This window comes from Caretta caretta, chromosome 7 (assembly GCF_965140235.1).
Source record: "Caretta caretta isolate rCarCar2 chromosome 7, rCarCar1.hap1, whole genome shotgun sequence".
Taxonomy (NCBI): Eukaryota; Metazoa; Chordata; order Testudines; family Cheloniidae; genus Caretta; species Caretta caretta.
In genome coordinates, this window is record NC_134212.1 from 119,840,832 (window position 1) to 119,865,196 (window position 24,365).

At 43.9% G+C, this 24,365-nt stretch overlaps 1 protein-coding gene across 1 annotated transcript in view; it reads right to left on the reverse strand.

The window, feature by feature from the left end:
* The window catches only part of SORCS3 (sortilin related VPS10 domain containing receptor 3), a 500,711-nt gene that overhangs the window by 153,591 nt on the left and 322,755 nt on the right, over positions 1–24,365 (reverse strand). The window contains exon 5 of the mRNA XM_048857132.2: positions 14,775–14,848. Coding sequence (XP_048713089.2) covers positions 14,775–14,848 — 74 coding nt within the window. The remainder of the gene's footprint in view (positions 1–14,774; positions 14,849–24,365) is intronic.

The following is a 24,365-nucleotide window of genomic DNA, read 5'->3' on the forward strand; positions in this document are numbered from 1 at the left end:
GCTCGTGGAATCCCCATTTGAAAGGCCCTGTAGAAGTGGAATTGCTGTTGCATTACTACCCTGGCTATTCAGGAACCATAAGCAACCCTTGTTTCAGAACAGTTTAGAATAGTGCAGCAAATGTTGTGTGCTCTAAGTACATAACTATAATTCCATCTGTCCTCGCTCCACATCCAGGGATTCAACTCAGTCTCTACTTTCTCTCCATGCAAAGGAATATTTGGAAAGCTCATTAAATCCAACAGGTTTTTTAGTTTGGCACAAAGCATTCCAAATCGGATCCACTGCACTTTAGAATACAGTCATCTAAAGATGCTCCCTTGCCTGTGTGTTTAATTCCCTTCATTTGTTGGAACATTTTCTGATTGCAAATAGAACATGGCTGATACGCTAAGGCTCAGTGATCCAGCTACTAACCGAGTCCAAGGCAGAGCAGGGTGTCCCTGAAAAGCTTTGGAGTGGGAACATCATTTAATAAATTAGTGCAGTGGTATAGGAATAAAAATAAAGCTTAAATTGTCCAAAGAGGGGATGCCAGCATGCCACTTGGCACAGATGGAATGTATAGGATAAGTTGCAAGATGAGCCCATATGCTTATGGGTAAAGCGTTGTACTTTATTAATTAAGGAAGGATGGCTTGCCACATTCCCTAGTGCAGAATATCACAGAGAATCAGCCTGGGACAATGTCAAACTAGCTGGAAATTAATTCACACATCAATTTATGCATTTCAGAGAGAGGCAATGTGAAGTCAGATTTGTGACTCGTCTCTTCTGGTGGCTGTTTCTCTGAGCTTCAGCCACTAACCCTAAAAGAACAATAGATTATTTCATTGTTTAAACCTTTAATCAGCAACCAAGTGAAAGAGAGAGAATAAACTACTCTGCTCCAAGATGTGCCAGAAAGTGTAAATGCATCAATGTGTCTCCTTGCCCCAAATCACGCTCAATTACCAGTTTATGCCAAGTTAAGAGTGAGACACTCATTTGTCCTGACAGCCTTAAGAGGAAAGGCAAAGGAGCCATAAACAAACAAAAAGGATTCTGGCAGTGAAGAGGGAACAGCAGAGACAGGGTCTCTTCTTAGAAACAGCTAATCAGTGCAGCAGTGATGGGTAAGAGTAAATATTACTGGGGGGAGGGGTTGCAGAGCATCACACATCCTACAGCAAGAAGGTTGATCAATCAAGGCGGGAGACAAACCCGCAAATATCGGTGATGGACATGGGATGGAAACATGCACAGCCTGGCTTAAGCCATCTCTTCCTGAGATGGACAATGATAGGAGCAAGGAGCTTGCTGAAGGAGAGATGCAAGGCATAGAATCATAGACTATCAGGGTTGGAAGGGACCTCAGGAGGTCATCTGGTCCAATGCCCCGCTCAAAGCAGGACCAATCTCAACTAAATCATCCCAGCCAGGGCTTTGTCAAGCTGGACCTTAAAAACCTCTAAGGATGGAGATTCCACCACCTCCCTAGGTAACCCATCCAGTGCTTCACCACCCTCCCAGTGAAACAGTGTTCCCTAATATCCAACCTAGACCTCCCCCACTGCAACTTGAGACCATTACTCCTCGTTCTGTCATCTGCCACCACTGAGAACAGCCGAGCTCCATCCTCTTTGGAACCCCCCTTCAGGTAATTGAAGGCTGCTATCAAATCCCCCCTCACTCTTCTCTTTTGCAGACTAAATAACCCCAGTTCTCTCAGCCTCTCCTCGTAAGTCATGTGCTCCAGCCCCCTAATCATTTTCATGACTCTCCACTGGACTCTCTCCAGTTTGTCCACATCCCTTCTGTAGTGGGGGGGGACCAAAACTGGACGCAGTACGTAAGTGCACCTGTGTACGTAGTTGCGGTGCAAGCAAGCGGTGAAAAAGACATTGGTTCAGGCTGTGTGGGAGGCCAGCAGTAGGCAGACCACCATGCACGGGGATCTGAGATCAAAGACACACTCCTCAGTTCTGCATGGCTGGCAGAGGCCAGCATTCTTTGGAGGCAAGCAGCTGCTTGGACAGAGAGCAGAGGGAAATCACCTGTCAGCATTCAGTAGTAATCTCACCTGCGAGCTCATTCAGGAGAAGTGTTACTAGGCCTACAAGCGAGCTTCATCCAGTGCGCCTCAAGCCAAGAGGGAGGACATTGCCCTACAGCCTGGGTAGGTGCAAGTAGAGTAATAGATGACACAAATAGGGTTTGTGGGGCTGCAGAGCACCCTGGGTGGAGAGAGCAGCAGACTGGGTGTATATCTACACTGCAATTAGACACCCGCCACTGGCCCATGCCAGCTGACTCAGGGTTGTTTAATTGTGGAGTAGATTTTGGGCTCAGGCTGCAGCCTGAGCTCTGGGACCCTCGAATCCAGACTCTAGCCTGAGCACGAATGTCTACACTGCAGTTAAACAGCCCCTTGGCCCAAACCCAGCTAGCATGGCCAGATGTGGGTTTTTAATTACAGTGTAGACTGTCCAGTCTATCTAGGAGCTTACATGCCCCTCCTTAATGTAGGATCTCACAAGCATTAACCAATTTTATCAACACAACACCCATGTGAAGTATTATCCCAGTCACACACAAATGGGGAACGGAAGCACAGCATAGATGAAAGGTCCATTAAAGTCTAGGGGAGTTTTTCCTTGCCCAAGGTCATACAAGGAGTCTGCAGTTAAGCTAAGAGTTGAACCCAGGTCTCCTGGAGTCCTAGGCTAGTACCCTATCCACTAAGCCATCCTCCCAACCTGAGCAGGCCCATGGCCTATGTGCTATGAGTTGGGGAGCTCAATGCCATGATTACAGCTTATCTAAACTGCCTACAAGCCTAGGCCATGAACCTTGTCAGAAGCAGGTCTTTGGTTCCATGCTACAGATTTCCTTAAACTCAGTTACATGCATTCAGCTTCACCTCTGAACATAACCCAAGCCATACAGGGCACATGTCTGCCTAGTGCCTATAAACCCATGGCTCATTATCTCCTACCCATACTACAGCTTCTATGGTATAATTAAATAGCTCTGATGATCCACCATCTGCTAATCCAATTACTGCTGTACAATCATGCGGGCACAATAGCAAAAGCCACTGGCTTCCCCACCTTGTTCTAAATAACAACCTGCTAAGGGGAATAATTGAAGGAAACTCATCTAACCTAAATTACTTAAAGGAACCTGCAGTGTAGCTAATAGGATACTCCTTCCTCATCTTAAATTCTCATGTAGTTTCATGCAGGCTACACTTAACAGTGGAAGGATTAAACTAAGCTCATTCTATAGAGGAGGCTCTGGGGAATACCAAGGGAATGAAAGGACGGGAGTTTCAATTTCTTCTCTTGGTGAGAATGAATTCTGCCACATATCGCTTCTGATGAATCGTCATTTTAGAGAGTTTGTTAATTTCCAACAGGCAGAATTCATAAAGAAGGATCTCCTTATCTTTCACGGCCGTTACTGAATGACACAAATGGATTGCATCTAAATGAGTTTAGGGACATTTTGTCTGTTTGGCCCTGATAAGAAACTGCTTACTACACAGCATGGGTCCAACTCGGTCTGTTAAATAGAAGAACTGTTGTCTAACTTAGTGATGGGCAAACTTCAGTGAGTTCAGAAAAGCTAATCAAAATCTATCTGAACCTTCTTGGTCTAGAAATCTCATACGGGAAATGTCTCTTGTGATATTCTGGCCACTTCCTAGTTATAGTCAAACTGGAAACATCGCAAGAAGAGCCATGGCTTGTGGTTATGACTGAGGCTCTGATTTCAACCTAAAATCACCTCTGGGGTATTTATATGTTCTGATTATTAAGGGCTGATTCTCCATTACCACCAGTGCAAAATGAGTGTAACAAAGCTATCGGGCCAGAACTTCTGCAAGGAAAAGAATTGCCAGGAGAACACTGAAAAGGGAATTTGTTTACAAATCTAAGGACATGTTCTGGGATGGGGCTGGTGGGGGTAATGTTTGCCCAGTTCCAGTAAAAAGTAAGCCAAGATTTCCAAAAAATAGGAGCCTACAGTTAGAACTCTAAATCCTTATTTTATGTTGGATGTTCAAAAGTTCTCGGTAGCGGCCTAGCTCTGCTCCGATTGAAGTTGAAGGGAGTTTTACCAATGGGGACAGTTGGAGCAACACTGCGCACTTATGAAAATTCCACTCCTAAAACAAATGAAAAGAACTGAGAATCCAGGAACTCCCCAGGAAGTCAACTGGAAGCTACAGGGTGTTCACCGCTTGTGAAAATCGGCCCACTTGGGGCTTGTCAACACTGCATTACTCTGCACTAGAGAGGTTAAATTCTAGTGCTCGCCAGCATGTTGCACACTGACTGGCTCATGTGGACCTTGCTGGCATACATTAAAAGTTCCCCGGTGCGTGTTAATGGAGAACTGTTTGAAATGGGACTACATTAATATGCACTAGAGAACTTTTAATGTGTGCCAGCAAGGTCTACATGGGCCAGCTAGTGCACAACACACTACTGTGCACTAAAATCTACTCCCTTCTAGTGCAAAGGCACCATGCAGACAAGCCCTTATTTAGGAGCCTAAATGGGCATTTCGGAGACTCTCTTTAGACTCCATTTTTGAAAATCTTGGCCATAAACCTACCACACAATGACACGTATGAGAAACACACCAAAGCCACTGCTCTGGGCCCGGTCTCCATGGGGCCAGCTGGCCTGTGTGTTTCTAAACTGCATCACGTCTCCTGCTCAGAATGCACACTCCCAGGTAGCAGCTGACATGCGTCCCCCTTTGCCCGTGCAGACCTCAACGAGGTCATCCATCAAACAAGAGTAGTGGGACATGCTTGGACCACTTGGACTCAGAAACACAGCAATTAACAGAGTGCAGCACAAAGTAAGTAAAGCAAAGCGAAATCAGGCAAAACAAGGAATACGCCTAGATCTTGCCACCCAATGGAAGGTGTGGACTGTGCTGCTATAGACACTCCAGCAGAACGGCCTTTGCTTTGCTCCGTCAAGCTCTGATGATCCCCATCTGCCTGAGGCAGAGGCATTAATCAATGTATTAATTAAGGAGGGTCGGCTCTCCGTGCCTCCTACTACAAAATATCACCGAAGATCATCCTGGGACAGTAACTGACACACTGGAAATTAATTTGTGCTTGAGTTTGTGTGCGTCGGAGAGAGGCCAAGTGGAGTCAAACACTGCAGGGAATGGGGGGAAAGGGCCTCAGCCCAGCAGGTGCAATTTTCAGGCTCCAGGCTCTAAATTTTGGGCCCTGATGATGCCAGTGTGATCCGACGTGGAGGGGACCCTCCACAGCCAAATCGTTGTCTCTCATGTAGAAGCTGCCTCCATGCCAATATTTACCGCTGACCCAGCACTCTGTGGTCTACAGAGCTACCCAGGGAAAAGGATTGGCGGGGGAAGGGGCATAGATCAGCCTCCCACTGCTCCCGCATGGCTCAGGGCAGAAGGGCTCCCTCTAGGGCAGTGAGCTGCCCCTCCCCGTGCAGCAGCTGCAGACAGGAGAATCCCTGGCCCATGTAGCTATGGGGCCTGCACTGCCCAATCTCTCCCAAGGAGAACCCCTTGGAGATTTCCTCCCCAGGGTCTTCCCACAGGACGGGCTCATCAGGCCCTCTGTTTTCAGACACATGGGTGTCCACACAGAGAGGATCTTCTATGGGTGAGCAGAGTTACTCTAGGTTACCACAGGGGCGAATAGAGCAGAACCTGGCCCCAGGAGCATGAAGGCCTGTAACAGATATGAGAAGGTAATGCATTTCTGGGGCCACAATTCTTAGCCAGGGCAGAACCTGGGTCATTCAATGGAAGGCAGCAAATTTAAAACCAATAAAAGGAAATATTTCCCACCCCCACCCACCACACCACAGACTATCAACCTGTGGAACTCAATGCCACAATATACCTCAACCAAGAGTTTAGCCGAATTATAAACCAAGGATTGGATGTCTATATGGATGAGAAGATCCAGAGTTACGTTAGTATGGATTTAATAGAAAGGCTATAAACGCTCATGCTTCAAGAAATAAGTGAGGATTTAGGAAGAAAATTTCCTTATGGGGAAGTTAGTCCAAAATCTCCCACTTCAGGTTTTATTGCATCTTCCTCTGAAGTAGCTGGTACTAGCCTTTTTTGGAGACAGGATATTGGAGGAAATGGACCACAGAGCTGATACCATATTGCCATCCCTATGTTCCTTTTAGGAATTACATATGATTTGTACCATGGAGACTTATTTAAATGTATTTCCCCTAGCAAATCACACTTGTTTCTTGTGGCCATTCTGCTTTCTTTGGTAAAACAGCTTTAAAACAAAAATCCTATAACACTTCCAACGGTGTGGAGTACATGAGACCTTGTGAAAAAAAGTTCTAAATGGGATTTAAAACACACAATATTTATCCCAGAGACCTCGCATAATGCATTTAAGAAGAACATCATAAAACTACATATTCATGCAACGAAAACCTTTGAGTACTTTTTCAGTGCATCAGCTGCTACTCAGAGCTTGAACTGTTAGTGACTAACTCACATACCAAATTCCTTTTATTCTTAGGTTCTTATGTTCCTTTTATAAATTGAAGCTGCTATTCATCTCAGGGGATAAAAATGCACCAGAAACCAGCAAACATCTTTGATTTTGGCCCCTACATAAACTGCAAACAACTTTGGTGTATTATCCAACCAATGTTGTTGAGTTGTTGTGGATTGGTAGCTGGTTTTTGGTTTGTTTTGGCGGGAGGGAGGAAGGTTTTTTTGTTTGTTTTTGTCTGTTTTTTTCCAGGCTTCCCAGATGAAACTATTTCTGTCAAGATTCTGCCCTGGGCCAAATTGGTTACAAAACCCTGGACCACATTTGCAAAATGGGAAATGTAGCAAAGACATAATCTTAACTGAAACTGACAACTTGACGTTCATGTCCAAGCGGTCTCTCCATAGCAGCCCCTGGATGGTTTCTCAGGCACAAAAAGTGAAGTTGTTTCCTTTTCAGAGAAGCATGGAGTTCTCCTGGGTTATCTCCCGCTGCTCTCCCTCAACTGCTAATTCATCATTACAGCAGTCACATGCCCTGACAGTCTAGACCCTACGTAAACAGGGGGCAGCCCCTCAGCTTGAGTAAACTGGCATAGCTGCATTGATGGAGCTATGCTGATTTACACCGTCTAGCGGATCTGCCCCAGGGCTTCTGCCACATCCCAAGCTTTCCTGGAAAGGGTGTCTCTCTTCCAGTGTTTGGCTATATAGCGGATTATTAATGAGGGCACGCCTCCCATCAACAAACGCAGATGTCCACCATTTCCCAGCATGCTCACATCGGACTCAGCAATATCAATGTTTGTAATCCTATCACGCTTTACCAAGAACAACCCTTACAAGTTGGGGGGTGCGGGGGGGGGGGTGCGGGGGGAAGCAGGAGGAGGAAAATGTCAAGTCTGTGAAAAAATGTGTATGGCCAAAAGGAAAATATAAAATAAATCTTCCTCCAAGGTTACCCCAAATATGCCAGGCACCATCATAAACATCTGATCAAAATAATGCAAGAGTATTGGTTATGCTGTCTATACTGTATATTATATAAACCAGAGACTGGGAGGCAATGTTTGCCCTGTGCAGACTATGGCAGAGCAAGAGAATTAGGAGTCTGAATACGTTGGTTTGATTCCCGCCTCCGCCACTGACATACAAGGCAACTTTAGACAAGTCTGTTTGGGCCAGATTCTCTGAGACACTAAGTCAAATAAGCTCTGAAAATCAGGCCCCAACTCTCAGTGACTCAGTTTTCCCACCTTTAAAATGGGAAGAATAATTCGAAAGCTTTCTGCTGTGAGGTTTAATTCATTCCTGTGTCCTTAGGAGTAATCATAGGAACAGAGAAATGTAGGACTGGAAGGGACCCCAAGAGGTCATCTAGTCCAACCCTCCTCCCCATGCTGAAGCAGGATTAAGTATACCTAGACCATCCCTCTCAGTACATGCCAGGTGCTGTTAAGGAAACACTGCAATAAATGCAGGTAGAGTTAAAAATATCTCCCCAAACCCAGAGCTACCTTTGCAGAAACTAAGGACAACTTAGGCTAAAAATTTCACATTAGGGCTCTAGTGGGTTGAACCCAGCACTTCAGGTTTATGATAGCACCCGTCCTGTGATGGAAACACAGCCATACTATGCATAAATGCAGTGATGGAATTATTCCATTTATCATGTAGCATGAGGACAAAGTTATTTTAACCCAGAAATTTCTAATGCAGGATTATTTAGTAGTCAATTGACATTTATAAAACTATGTTTTCTTAACGCTAGAATTGGCTGTAAAAACTCAAGTGATGTTTTCCCAGCACTATATAACGACACCATCTGGTAGTTAGCGATTAGTGGGTTTGTAAGAGACACACAATTTTGAAATGATCATTTTATTGCCGGCTAACGTATCAGGCATGCCAAGAAAAGCTCACCTTTGGTATGTTCAATAGGCCCTCCTTGGACAATAAAACTGACACATTCCCAGGGCTGTCCTCCTTGGAGCTGGGACATTTCCAAGCCCCAATGGACACTACAGAGAGAACTGAGAAGTGATCCACCAACATTTGCTTATTTCTAGATCTGAACCCAGATCATAAATTTTAGAAGCATTCAGGTAATGCTCCCCCGCCCCCCAGTTATCTTCCTCATTCACACTACTCAGTCAGTATTTTCCTGATGGACTCGGGCTACAAGCTCAAAAATATAGCAAAAAGGGCCCTTGCCACTATTCCTGCCTCAGCACAAGCAAAACAAGGACTGAAAATCTCACAATAAAGCCAGTTCTCATGAGACCATCTGACAAGCATCCACACTCTTGGGCGTTTGTCTCAAACAACCGTGAACTCCCAATCTCGGGAACCTCTGCACAGCCTCTGGCCAACCACAGTTCCCTTCTTCTCACCCCAGAGGCCATGTTAACACCACAATGAGCTGGCCTGTGTATTTGTGCACTGCTTCCCTCTGCTGGATGGGCTCAGAGCTGCTCATCTGTGTGTCACAGACCCTACACTGCCCAGAGATTCTCCTTTAGCTCAAGCGGCAGGGGCCAGTTTCACCCCTGCTGCGGAGTTAAAAATGACTGTGGGGTGGGGTGAGTGAGTGACAACCACAAAGTTCCAAGGTGGCTCGAGATTTATTTCAATGCCACAGAAAGAAGAGAAAGTAAAATCCGACGGAGGGAGAATGAGCAAAACAGCTGGTGCCTTTAGCACCATTTGTTATAAATTCAATACCGTTTCCCCTACTGCTTGTTAAAAACAAAGCGAAATCTAAGATAAGCGAGATCTGAAATGTTGCTCTTCGAAAAGAGAAGCGTGTCCTATTTTCCTCCTCTCCCCATCCCTCCCCCCTCTTCCCTGCTGGCCTTTTCCATTCAGTTCCTTTGTCATGAGTGTACACTTCAGTGTCCTTTACAGACTGGGCGTGTTCCACCTTCTCAGTGCTTCAAATCTCCCTGTATCCATCGGAAATGCTGCACATGCTAAATCCAGTCCCCCCCACCATCTCCCCGGAGCCTCTTCCGGTAGTTCCTGGCTCCAATTTGACAGTTTCACCCAAATTATTTGATGGCATCTCTTAAGACCGCAGAACAGAGGGAGGGTGGCAAATGACTAAATATGACAGGTGAAGGGGGGAACGAATCCCTGCAACAGCCTCCTATTCCTTGCTGTTCCCCGAGGTGGAGAGTGGCAGAAACAAATGGGCCCACAGGTGAAGCGAACGCTGGGGCAGTGCCGAGAAAGTTTGCTACTTCAGACATAGACTGTGCCTTCCACAAAGAGCGTTTACTGCTCTGTGTGTGCTCTGAAAATATAAGCAGGCCCTCCAGGGATGGCTGGATGGGAAAACAATATGTATAACTGTTCAGCTGACCAGCCAGTAAATGCAGGATACCATAAGGAATTCCCTCTTTTAGGGACTTAAGTGCCAACAGGATGAAGGAATTTATAATCCACTGAAATGTCTCTTTACTGACTGATTTGTTTTTAGTCTCGCTGATGTCCCAGTATGGCCCCGTTATTGTAGTGTTTGAGCACCACACCACCTTGAATGTATTTTTATCTCACAAAACCCCTCTGAGTCAGGGCAGAGCTATTGGCCCCATTGTGCAGATGGAAACAGGAGGCCCAGAGAGGCTAAGTGACTTGCCAGAGGTCACACGGGAAGGCTGTGGTCACGCACAGACTTGAAGCCAGGCCTCCCAAGTCCTAGGCTAGTGGACAACCATCGGACAATCTGGCTTCGCCACTTTTTTGGTACCAAGGCCCCAATTCAGCACAGCACTTAAGCAGGCACTTACTTTTAAGCACAGGTTTAAGTCCCATTGACTTCAAGTGCTCAGCTGACTAGGGATGGGATTACTTAGTACTGTATAAACCACATGTTTTACTGAAGAAACTATTTCCCCAATATTTTACAGTGTACAAAACATAATGTGGGAATGGTTTTTTGTATCCCTCCATCTGGAAAGGCAGGTGCCTTAGTTACCATGAATTCAACAGAACAAGGCTCAGAAGTAGCCATGAAAACTTATAAAACTGAACTCAAATAGTCTCTCTTTACCTAAAAATGGCACAGATTTAAAGGTGATTATCTTGGGCTGTTCCAGGGATAGGGCCACAGTGGAATATGGGAAACTCTGCTACCCATTGCTACCAGCTCCCATTTTTAGCCCCATTGGGGTCCTGAGACATTAAAGACTTTCAAGCCATAAGGACATATGGAGGTCACATGTGGATACCTTTCCTCATGCTGAGGACCACCTTCCTTCCCAAAAAGAAAAGGAGTACTTGTGGCACCTTAGAGACTAACCAATTTATTTGAGCATGAGCTTTCGTGAGCTACAGCTCACTTCATCAGATGTATACAAGTACACAAGTACTCCTTTTCTTTTTGCGAATACAGACTAACACGGCTGTTCCTCTGAAACCTTCCTTCCCAAGTTGTGCTAATCAATTCAATGAGACAACACGTATGATAAATTTCTACTACATGAGTTAGGGTATCAAAATCTAGTCCTTTATAACGCAATAGCCCAGACCTGAACTCAGCCCCAAACCTATGGGCTTGTGAAATTCTAGAGCTTGTGTTACACAGGAGGCCAATTCAGATCATCAAAATAGTCCCTTCTGGCCTTAAAATCTATCAATATGGAAACTCCTGGGCATGGGACAGGTGTAATTATTTGGGAAGATATCACACAGTAGATGGGAGAAAGATGAAACCTCTCTGGGTTAGGGTGATTTATTCTATACAACAGCAGGTTATAGTTTTGCAAATGTGCGGTGGCTCTGGACAGTTGAAAGTGTCTTGACAAAGCTGCTGAAGATTTCACCATCTGATGTAAGAGGCTTATCCAAGCCCTGTTAATAAAAGATTCTGAGGAACCCAAATTTGCAACTACTGCTAAGGACTAACTTAGGCATCTCTTTGTTGCTGTTATTTCACGTCTCCTGGAAGCTTCAAGTAACACAATCTGGTGACTTGGCTTTTTACCCGACAGTGGAACCCAAAGAGCCACGGCTTATGTTCCTCTGAAACTTAAAAGGTCCTTTATATTCATGTTCTACCCACTGCATGTAGTAATAAAAAAACCGCACAAGCTCCCAAAGCTACTTTCGTTTTTTCTTCTTCCCCACAAACAGCTTATAAGCTCAGAACAACAATCACAGCTTGCAGCATAATAAAAAAGAACTCAAACAGCCAAGAGGAGTTATTATATTGCAGGGTTTCAATATCCCTGACCCTGGCATTACGATAAGGTGGTTCAAATCTTGCCCACTGTGCGAACAACCTAATTTGTTCTCTTGGAAAGTTTATCGTCACTGGGATTCTGCTGCCTGTGAGTGGAAAAAAGCTTTCTCGCCACTCTTTCCAGTAACCAGTGACCCTCTGTATTTCTGAAAAAGGAGGAGACATCTGAAATGGGAATTCCATATAATGCACCTGCTCACGTTTTGGGGTTAGGTGCCTTTTATTGCTCTGATAAGGTTGTCACCTTTATCTATAATGCTGCCACTAATTAGGGTGGTGGACTTTACCTGGTCCTCTCTAATAAAGCTCATAGTGCAGCTACACTTTTATAAAGGTGATGGCTTCCTCTTTGATGAGAGACACCCACAACTCGCTCCTATCCAGAACCAAGCCAAAAAGCAAACCCTATTCCCTCTAAACTGTCTGTACACACTCCCCGTCCCGACCTTTCTTGTCAGCCTCCAACTCCCATGGTCCTTCTGGACTACAAGTCCCAAGATCCCCTTCGGGTAGGCTGAACAAGGCCATGATGTAAAAGGACAGTACACCCTATCACAGACAGTATTTATTAAAGATGATTAAAAATTAAGATAAAAACATGTTTTGTTTTGTTTTTAATTTCAAAGTTATTTCCAATTGGCAGGGTTTCAACTGGAATGGTTTTAAAAAAATTTGAAAAGCAAAATCTAACCAAAAATGTTATTGATAGGGCTGATCAAAAATTATCCCGCTGAACTGTTTTTTTATTTTAAAAAAAATGGGGTTTTCACCAAAATGAAAATCTTTCTGGAAGGTGTCTGCTTCCTACAGAAAATGTTGACTTCTGTTTGAAAAAAACCAAGACTTTTTGGCTGAATAATTTTCAATTTGGTTTTTCAATAAAAAAGTAGACCCTTTCTGTGGAAACTTTTAACAAAAATAAATGTTTTTGTTTTCATTTTCTGAAATATTCTCCACAGCAAAATAACGGTTCTCAACCACCTCTAGTTATTGAAACATTTCATTTACTGGCTATAACCGAGAGATATCCACTATCTTGGCCAACACTGGGGATTGAACCACTGACTCCAGAGATAAAAGCCTGAACCTCTTCATTTTAAGATTAAAAGCTAGCCTCTGCACTTGAGGGCTGTCAGAGTCATATCCTCAGGAGCGTAACACATACACTGGCCGGTAGGTTACATAAACATCATCAGAACAGAGCAGGAGTGGAGGAGATGAAGTGGAATTTTGAAACTGAAGCAGTTAAGATATAGGCTTACGTGAAGGTTAATTGGGGCAGGGTGAAGGCAGGAGAACCCCCAGGTTTGGGGGCCAAATAAATGGAGACAAGGAGCTGTTTTCAACTAGAGATCATTACATTAAATTGAAAGGGCTTCTTCCTTTGGTCCTGGGGCCAGTCTTGTTCCCAGATCAGCTTCAAAAAGCCTCTCAACAGCTTAATCCTCCCTTGATGGAAATACTAGACTCAGGGAGTAAGAGGGCACCCCGTCCACCATCATCCCAAGGCAGGTAACCTTGAGAAAAAGGGATATTTTTCAAGAGAGTCTATGTGATTTAGGAGCCTAAATCTCACTTTCAAAAGTGACATAGGGCCAGATAGCATTTAGGCACCTAAAGATGCCGATATGTGCTTAGTGGATTTTTCAAAAGCTCCCAAATGCCTATCTGCATCTTTAGGCACCCAAATGCCATTAAAAACTGATCCAGCTAGTTCCACTGGGAATTCAGCACCTAACCTGCATAAGTGCTTTTGAAATTCCCAATAGACACCTATCTGCATCTTTGGATACCTAAATACAGTACCTCTGAAATGGTACTTCGGCAGCTCGGTCCCATTGATTTTCAATGAGACTCAGGCTCTGATGTACATAATTCTCTTTTGAAACTGGGACTTAAGCTCCTAGGTCACCTAATGACAGGTTTCAGAGTAGCAGCCATGTTAGTCTGTATCCGCAAAAAGAACAGGAGGACTAGTGGCACCTTAGAGACTAACCAATTTATTTGAGCATAAGCTTTTGTGAGCTACAGCTCACTTCATCCGGATGCTCAAAGCTTATGCTCAAATAAATGTGTTAGTCTCTAAGGTGCCACAAGTCCTCCTTTATTTAGGTCACCTAAGTGCTTTTAAATTTTTTTACCCCTCACCACCAAACCCCTCAGCCACTTAGGGTTTGTCTACACTGCAAAGAAAAAACCCATGGCACTGAGTCTCAGAGCCAAGGTCAGCTGACTCGGGCTCCTGGGCCTCGAGCTGTGGGGCTAAAAATAGCTGTGTAGACATTTCCTCTTGGGCTGGAGCCCCAGCTCTGAAACCTGGAGATGGGGGAGTCTCCCAGAGCCCAGGCTCCCGCATGTCTACACTGATATTTTTAGCCCCGCAACCTGAACCCCATGAGCCAGAGTCAATCGACCCAGGCTCTGAGACTAGGTGACATGGGTTTTAATTTGCGGTGTAGATGTATCCTTATTCCCCAGTTATATGATGATAAAAATACATTCTAACACACAATAAAAACCTAGCATGCTCTTTAATTAGCACATTGATTCTGTTTAAAACCCCCTCCCCCCAGTCACCCAGCACACAACAGAATGGAAAGACTCAATAACAGCATTATTCACAAGTTTCACTAGAATTGGTGTTTTTTTTCGTTGAAGCACCAGCTCCTGGAGTCAGGTGATTATGTGAGACTCTCAGCACTCTTTTTTTTTAAAATAATTTTCTAACTCTCGAAGTTGTGGCTTTAAAGGCTTGAAAATGTGATCCTTCCCCCATGCTAAGCCTATGACACCAGAAGATGCATTAAAAACTCCAAACTTTTAAAAAAGAAACACCTAAGTCAATCTCAGGATTTTTAGGACCAAACTCATGAATTTTGATACCTGGGTTTGGCAGAACAGCAATAATTCTCGATCCTGGGCCCCTCAGAGCCTTCTTCAGTGTGTGATGAACACAAACATGCGACATTGTCTGCACAACACAAGAGGAGCTTGATGGGCCACTCACCAGTAAAACCTGTTTGGAGTGATCCGCTCATGCATTAGCTGCCAGCGTCTTCCAAAATCCATAGAGCTATACATCTGAAAGACAAAATGAAAGGAACAAGAGTATAAATAGCAGGAAAAGGAGAGTGATTGTTGCCCCAACAGGGATTAAAATCGTCTCCGAGCTCCCCAAGGTCACAGGATAGCTAGATTGATAATGCAGGGCTACATCGTTAACTAAGGAGTACTGCAGAAAGGGATCTGGGGTTTACAGTGGATCAAAAACTAAATATGAGTCAACAATGTAATACAGTTGCAAACAAAAGAGAACATCATTCTGGGATGTATTAGCAGGAGCATTGTTAGCAAGACACAAGTAATAATTCTTCCGCTCTACGCAGCACTGACAAGGCCTCAACTGCAGTACTGTGTCCAATTCTTGGCACCACACTTCAGGAAAGTGGACAAATTGGAGAGCAACAAAAAATGACTGACAGTTTAGAAAACATGATCTATGAGGAAAGATTGAAAAAACCTGTGTGTGTTTAGTTTGGAGAAGAGAAAACTGATGGGAGACATGATAACAGTCTTCAAGTGCACAAAAGATTGTTATAAAAAGGAGTGTGATAAATTGTTCTCCTTAACCGCTGAGGACAGGACAAGAAGCAATGGGCTTAAATTGCAGCAAAGGCAATTTAGGTTAAACATTAGGAAAAATGTCCTAACTATTAGGGTAGTTAAGCCCTAGAACAAATTACCTAGGGAGGTTGCAGTTGTTGGAGGTTTCTAAAAACAGGTTAGTCAGGGATGGTCTAGCTAATACTTAGTCCTGCCTCAGTGCAGGGGACTAGACTAGATGATCTATCAAGATCCCTTCCAGTCCTATATTTCTATTAACTGCACGGCTAGAGACAAATTAAGACACTATGCCCTCTTCTCAAATTTTACCTTTGAGGTTCACAACCAGTGTTAACTTTCTTCCTCCCTTTAGTCCCCGCAACACCCTCTTCACACATCTCTGTGCTTCCTGATTTCAGCTGTCAACACACTCACTCATATTGCAATACCAAAAAGCAGGTGGTTCCCATGTTTTTTTCAGCCTACAGAAAGCATCTGAAATCTCACCCCAAAATGCCTATTCTTTAAAGATTTCCAGCTGGATTTTGCCTACTCCTCAGGGACAGGTTAGGAGCGTGAAAAGCCCATTTATTTTTGCATGGAGCAATATACTTTTTTGTTTTATATACAGCCTGAAATACTACGGTGACTGATTACATATAAATTCCTAAAATTAAATTAGATTAAAAATAGATTAGATAGCTCAACTCTGGAGGCATAGGTAGCAATGAAAGCTGAAGTCACATTGTGAGTTGTATATAGGTAGGAATTCAGTCCTTTCCTTATGTATGAAATACAATGTGTAATAGCCCCAAATTTACAACTCTTAGGGCAAGGCCTACATCTTTAGAAAAGCTAGAAGTCAATCTAGTCAGTAGTTTACGTCTTAGAGGCAGCTAACAATGGCTCCTTTTAAAATTTAAACTTGCAGTCTAATGTTTCTTTGGTTTATCACAGCTAACAAATGGCTGAGTTGTAATAAGTCCAAAGTTTCTATCTAGCTCTAGACTAAATGTCAGATGTAGGTTAGTTTTATAAACATCCTACCCACCATCACAATCTATTCCCTTTCTATACAAGTCTACAACCACCCACCATCCAATTACTTAAAACTTACAGAACACAGGCAAGCTTTACTCCAGCCTTAAATTACTCAGGTTTGTAGGAAATACATCTGATTTTAAGAACTATCTATTAGCTTTAGTGTAAAGTAGACAAGTAAGAAACAGCAGACTCTTTTGAACAGGGAGAAAATAATAAATTCTGTTTGAATAGAACACAACTATGTTGAACTTTGATTACAGAGAACGTGTGCACGGATAAGAAGTGTTAGGGAATTGTTTGTATGACAGGCGGAAGAGGGAAATATTATAGAGATGGAGAGACTATATGTTGGTAATCTCGAAATTGTAGATCCTTAATGGAAAAATTATATGGTTGGAGTTAAGGTTGTGTGTCTGAGCTCTGTTTTTGAGTAATTGGATTTGTGGACTGGAGGCAGGTCCAGCTTCATAGCGGAAGGAATTACATCCCGGTGATGGGTAGGACAGAATTGTTAGGGTGACAAGATAGCAAGTGCGAAAAATCGGGATGGGGTGGGGGGTAATAGGCACCTATATAAGAAAAAGCCCCAAAAATCAGGACTGTCCCTATAAAATTGGGACATGTGCTCACCCTAAGAATTGTTACTATGTATTGTTATATATGATTGTGACGATAAGTAATATGCAGGAGCAGCAAAAGGTCCCTAAAAGTGGGGAGGCCATCGGAGTGGGAAGAGGCGGGCGGAGCAGGTTGAGAGAAGGGGTTGAGTGGGGGCAGGGCCTGGGGTGGAGTATGGGTCGAGCACCCCCCTGGAACTCAGGAAGTTGGCACCTCTGGAGGTTTGGCAAACACATTGATTCCCTTGGAGTCTCTATTTTCCTTTTTGTCCACAAGCACTTCTTTTCTTGCATGGTCCCATCCCAGCCTGGCTACGGACAGCTCAGGGGCAATAAGCACCTCTCATTGGCACTATTCATCTGCCCTACAGTGACTCCGTCAAAGAGCTTCTTTCTGTCTATTAACCCAAGAGCCACAGACCAGCTGCTGAGTATTTTCTCCTCTTTTGAATTAGATCTCAGATTGACTGGTGGTAGAAGGATTACATTGAATTTGTAGCCTTGAGGCTGATTCAGATAAGAGATCAGAAGGATACTATTCATTTGGGGCTCTTTGGATTATTTATTTCTCTCTTTATGTTTAGGGTCCACCATGAATGTTAACCAAGAGTAAATCATTGAGACGAGGGACTGTCTAATAGTGGAAGAGACACAGCAAGCCACCAAAAGGTCTCTTTGATCCACTTCGCTTCCTCACAGCTTGTGTGCCATTATTTATTGATGCAAATATAAAGGTTAATGTTGAATTACTGAATAAAACACAGTAAACTAAAGGGTTTTTGCAAGCATAAAAAAAAATCACGCAGGCTTGTGTCTTCTGTTCACCTTGTTTTGGGAGATCAGAGGTGCACTTTAGAAGGGATGACACATTAAGTGGCAATGACAATAGATTACAATAGAGATTAATTTGCCCTGAGGTTTTACGCAGGGTAATGAAAGAAAATCAGGTCTGTTTGGTGCAAACGTCTGTATATACACGTTTTCCCACGTCCCTTTAACAACTAATAATAGTTGACACTTGCATCACCCCTTTCATCCAAAGAGCTTGGGTCATTTTAAAGACAATGATTAAACCTCAAAGCATTGTGGCCCAGATGCTCAAAGCTACTGAGGCACCTACCTGCCATTGAGCCCCCATCCATCCATCCAACCCATGCTGAACCTTAAGTGCTTTGTTGAATAGCGATAGACCTGAGCACGGGTCTACACGGTTCTCCGAACTGGGACCTTTGTGAGGTAGGGCAGTACCATTCTCCCAGTTTTACACACTGGTTTTGACTCATCTGACACAGGGGCTCAGAGCGGTTAAATGACTTGACCAAGGTCCCACACTGACTCAGGGTGAGACCCTGAAACAGAAGGCAGGAGTCCTGATTCCCAGTCATGTGATCTAAGGCTCAGATTTTAAAAACAAACCAACTCAGCACTGAGCAGCCAGCATTCCGGGCAAAATGTTCGGTGTCGGCCAATATGGCCCCTCAGCAGGCCACCTCCTCAGCTGGTGTCGATTTACTCATCTGGTACCAATTCTACTCAAGTAAGTATATTTGGTACACCAACAGTCAGACGGGTATTCTACTCCCTGGGAGTAGGGAGTTTTGGCTGGTATACCCAGAGAAGGGGGAGAGCCAGGAAGGTAGGAAAGACTCGGGAGAAAAGCCGCAAGGGATAGGATAGGGCAGACCTTGGCTGATGTGTAGAGGGTCCCTGAGCTGGAGCCCGAGTAGAAGGTGGACCCTGGTTCCCCAACAGCCACTGGGGAAGTGGCACAGACCAGATAGTAGAGAGCAGACTGCCTGGGACAGTTTGCCCTGAAAGACTATACCACAGAAGGGGAGGACCATAGTGACCTGGTCAGAAGGCCAAGTCACAAAAAAAGGAAGCTGAAACTCCTGGAGCAAGTAGGGCCACAGGGCGAGGCAGGACAGGTGAAGAGGCCACAAGAGGAGGGTGCAGGAGATAATTCCCAGAGCGGCCAGGAGGAGGCTCCACTTGCGGTGAGTGAACCCCACGACAAGGGGGCGTTATCCTCTGTGTTTTGTAGCACACCTTGCACACTGGCGGTGCTCTGTAAATAACCATGTCAGCCGTTTCAAAGGAAGGAGGGATTGCTGTTTTCCTCCAGCCAAATTCCACCTGAAAAGTGTCACCAGCACAATTTAACAAAGCTGAGTTTCAGGGCACAAGTCATTTCCTTTTTGTTTTGTTTTTGTTTTCCCCATTAAATCATGCAAAATTACGAGAAGCTGATTTTGTTCATAATGGGCTCACCAGCTTCAGAGCGGAAGTGGGATGCTCAGACACTTTGGAAATTCTTCTCCTGGAGAGAGGATGGGAGAGTGAACAATGAGAAAAAAAACATATTTACCTGCGTATGTGCCTCCTTCCCCTATAGACACATATGTTCTTTGTGTGCTGGGAGGAGGAGGAGAGCAGAATAGCAAAATGGAGGCTGCAGATGTAACTGAAGATGGAGGAAAGAAAAGCAAAGAAGCCATGGCTTAGATGTACTTTACCTTGGTTATCACAGTACAAGATGCATTGGAAATGCCATAGATAGAGTGAATAGGAGTGGCGTTTTCAGCATCCTACTAAATACACAGGATGTGGGAATAAAGATAGCTATGGTATATGTAGGCATTCTTGCCCAAACACAAGGGTAGAATCAGGATCAGAAAGCCTAAGCACATGGGAGGAATATGTTTCCAAATAAAATCGGATGTTCTTCCATACTAGGAAACCAGGTGATGAAGTGGCCAGTGCAAACATCTGGAGAGAATCCATTCAAAAGTGTTCTGGACAGCTGCCAACTCTGGAGCACAATCAGATCTGGCAACTCCTGATATCAGATAAAGCATGCAAGAACAGCAGGACTATGTGTACTTCAAGTAATAATTTATGTATTATACACATAATTAGGCTTCCCACTAGATGTAAATACAATCAGCTGATTGCAGAAAGCTGAGCTCATATCAGTCCACTAGGTTCTTTCTAGAAGGAGTCGGCTTTACAATTAACATCAGAGCAAGGGAGAGAGTACTGGAGGCTGGGGATAAAGATAGAAGAGGAGGGACGTCTTTGCTGACAATGAAAAGACTGGAACAATGTTTTGCTGATACTATTTTTGAACCTTATACTGCTGTGGTGTTCCTCCTGCAAGTGACTGTGCAGCATGTCCCATTAAGATGCAGGTTTGAGTTCTCTAGCTTCGCTCCTGGTAGCATTAGGGGCTGCCACTTTTCTGACTCTGTCCACCTCTGTCAAAGTAATTATGCCATAATGGGATGCCATTGGTATCATGATCTTGAGATGGTGTAAAACAAATTTGCACCATGTTTTAATAACTGAGGCCTAGAAGGCCTACTTTAGTTGGTTCGCCTAACTGGTAACAAAGTGGGTAAAGGTTCATGGATTGTTACAGGGTTTGTTATATAAAACTGTTTAAGAGAAGATATGAGGCGAGACAGAAAGCTTGAATTAATTTGAACGGAAAGGATTTGCTGGTACGCCTCTTGTTAAGATTATGACCGGTCAATAAGAGGAGTAAAGGATCAGAAACCAAGTGAACCGAAATTGGTATCTCAGAAATTAGGGCTAATTGAAGGACAAAATAACAGGAGGATGGATTATTCCACCCATTGCCTTTGTGGGCCCCTTAAAAAAGAGATTTTGAAAAGAAAAAAAAAAGTTTGCCAGCACTGTGAGGGCAACAGAAGGATTGTTGCCATGACACCAGAGCTTGATGCTCCAGCGGAGAGGTAACCCACACACTGCCTGGGTGTGGTGTTCTGTCCCCTCGAGTGGCACTGAGACCACTGAGAGGGAGAGAGAGATATTAAGGAGTTTGTTCTACAGCCTTAGCTAAATATGGCTTTTTGCTCCTGCAGTAGAGGCTCATGCATTTAGCTCCAGAGGTCCCAGGTTCAATCCCATCTGCTGGCAACCAGGGTCTGTTGATGTTACAGAGACACTTGACCATCATCGCTGCACTAGCAAGGACCCCAACATGATACAGGTGAAATCTTGCTCAGTCTTCCCCTCCCTTGTTTGCTCCTTTCTGCCCCTCCTATTCTCCTTCTCTCTCTCTCAGCTCTTCACCTAATCCTGAAATCACCTGTACTGCACATGGTGAGATGAGATGACCCATCCAGCTCTGGCTAGCCTCAGAATCAGGGAAGGAGAGGGACCTGACCAGGCCAACCAGATGATGTCTCTGGACCAGCGAGGTGAGCCAGGTTCCAGAGCACCAGTTAGCGGGGCTGGTTAGTCAGTGCAAAGCATCCATCTGTGACTGACCAGCCACCCTGTGTCCTGAGAACATCAACAAAAGCCATATTTCCCCCATCTTTACTATCCTCTCTTCTGTGCCTGTCTATTTTGTCTAAAGCAGGAAAGTGACAGTTATTCCCGATTCAGAATTGAACACCAGAATTAACCCTTTCTTCCCCACCAAGAAGGACTGTTTCACTGAATAAGAGATGTTAACCAATATCCACTGTATCCAAAAAGTGACTTTGATAGGTTTTGATTACGCTTGTTTTGCACAATCAATTTCAGTTTCAATGCTCTTGCCTCATTTTGATTCTTTTCCTGTAGTGTGTTTCAATCAATACATTTCTAACCTTTGGCATGAATTTTATAGTGTGTTTGCCATGGTACTAAGCAGGCTGAGGACTCCATATACCAGATCCCAGACCTTGCTTAACACTGTTTAATGCTGGACAGTGACTGGGTTATGTTAACACCTTTAGCACATATATTACGTCTAAATTAATACCACTATACTTAATTTTCCTACAAATTAGGATATGAGACAGAGCATTGGAAAACAAGAGCCATAGGTATGCAGCCATCTTAGATAGGGTGTACCAAGGGAGAATCCTTTGAGATTAATGCCTGGAAATGCACTTCTATGGTTTCTTTTCAACCAAATAGCATGAGATGAAGAGAGTGTCACCAAGCAAAGGACAACATAGGCCAAAGCTCAGCATTTAGCAGTACTTTGCACTTCTATTCCATGTTCTATCCAAGAACTACTAGTCCCCTATAAGGAAGAGTATTACCATCCCCGTTTACAGGCGGTAATTATATGATTGCCCAAGCCTACATAATAATTCAGTGGATGTCACCAGTGTGGCATTCCACCTCTTGATAGCCTATGTCTCATTTCAACACACAAACACTGAAATTCAAGGTAATCTAGGCAAGTAAAAATACTTGTTTTCCACTGTAAAGCTCCCCCATAATATCTGCATCAACCTAGGGGGGGCTGTATCGATACAGTGGAGAAAATCTCAGAATAACACAAAAACAAACTAATTCATTTGTAGCCAGAACTGGTGGGAGCAAAAAAAATCAAAATTTAGGGGTTTGGTGTGATTTTTTTGTTTTGTTTTTTAACCAAAGTTTCAAATTCTGATGAAGAAAATAGGTCAACATTTCCTTGGAGCTTTCCCTTTCCTTTCCTTGGAAACTTGCAAAAGTTTCGCCCTGTTTCTGGGTTAATAGCTAAAAGGATGAAATTAGGAAAGTGGAGGGACCGAGGCTGTCTGCTAACACACTATAAAGTCCATCCCTGGAAAGCATCTGAAAACCCAAATGTTATGAGCATCAAAAAAATCACAAACACTTTGTAAGTGTGAGAATACAGAGTACAGACATCTGTGTAATGTAACTGCAGGAGGCAACATGGTATCTGGAGGGAAAGGAGCATTGCATGATAAATTCAAATCGCAGTGAAAAGGGTTCAATAGATGACAGAGAGGAGCTGCCGCGAAAGGCAGATGCACCTGTTGGATACCGCAATAGAAGCATTTTGCAGTGTCTTAGAACTCTATTCTATGCATTGATAAATGGAAGTTCCCTGCTCTGTCCACTGCAAAGGCAGAGTAGATTTTTTTTCCATAAAAACTAGACATAGAAAAGCTCTATTAAAGTCTCCATTCGTCAAGAAATTTAGGACTGGGTAAAACATAGCAGAATATACTGCAGGAAATAACTGTGCTCTAGCAGGTAGATGGATGTAATGAACCAACTGGGTTTCTTTTTCCATCTTTGATTTCTACCATGTGGTTATAACATAATATCTATCCCATCCCCTGCCGGTGCAGGATTGCTTCCCAGAGACTGGTTTTCCCTGCAATTCCCCAGCCACTGAATCCACTGCTAGTTTACCATCATTGCCAGCTTCCAAAGAATCCTTTTCTCTCTTTTCTGCATTTCCAATACCAACAGTGCTCCCCTCCAAGACAGAAGCTCCTGTGACCCAGGGACAAAAGGACTAAGCAGAGAAGGGAAGAGGGAAGGAATTGAAACTCTGCTGCTTAGGGAGAGACCTGCTCACACCTGAGAGGACCAAGAGAGCTGTTTCTCACAGCGTTTTAATAAACTAGACTCTTAAGAGAGGGAATGTTACCCAAAACACATGTATGTGTACATTCATCAGCAGGTCAGAAGGGACACTGAGGCCCAGATACCATAGACCAACCTTCTTCCAGGCAGTAGCAACTGATTATTGACTTGTCTCACAAACTAGCATATTGTCCAGGCATGTTCCTTCCAGTCCCACTCATGGAAATATTTGTTCACGCTATCCTGCCTTGTTGATTCTAGATCTGAAATTTTAACATGCCTCCTGACCTGATGAGGAGCAAGATGAAAGCTCCCATCTCCGCTAATACCTTCTCTAGCCTCGTTGCCACTGCAAATTACTGTTTAGGTAGAGCTTCTTTGACTGGCTTCCCTGCTTAAGAACAAACAAAGCCCATAAAAAAATCCTACTTCCAAAGAATTCAAGTCAAGAGATTCTTGTGACAGCAGCTGGCAGAGATGAAAGTTGAGAATAAGCAAATCTACAAGTGTCCTACTTATGGTCTTTGTTTACATGGAATGATTAAAAAAACTAGTAACTGTGATGAAAACAAGTGGACCAATTTCTCTCTCCACTTTGAATTGTTTTTCAGTTGATTAAGGACAATGTCAAGAGTCTTTGTTATAGCCAAAGTTGTCTCCCCTTATTGCAGAGCAGCCAGCTTGCTTTGGGAAGGGACTTTCAAAGGAGAGAGAAGGATTGTACAGGCTAGATCATGCTGGAGTGCCACCTTCTTCCTGGGTTTGTTACACACTTGAGAGTCAGAGTCTCTTTGCTGAAAAGGGTTTTACAAACTTTCTGAGCAGAGACTGGCACAGATGGAAAAAGTGGATGAAATTCTATGTCCTGTGTTATACAGGAGGTCAGGCTTGATGATCAAATGGTCTCTTCTGGCCTTAAAAAGCTATGATTTGAATATCCCTAACTTGGGGGGAGGATGTTTTGATTTGAATCCAGCTCTGAA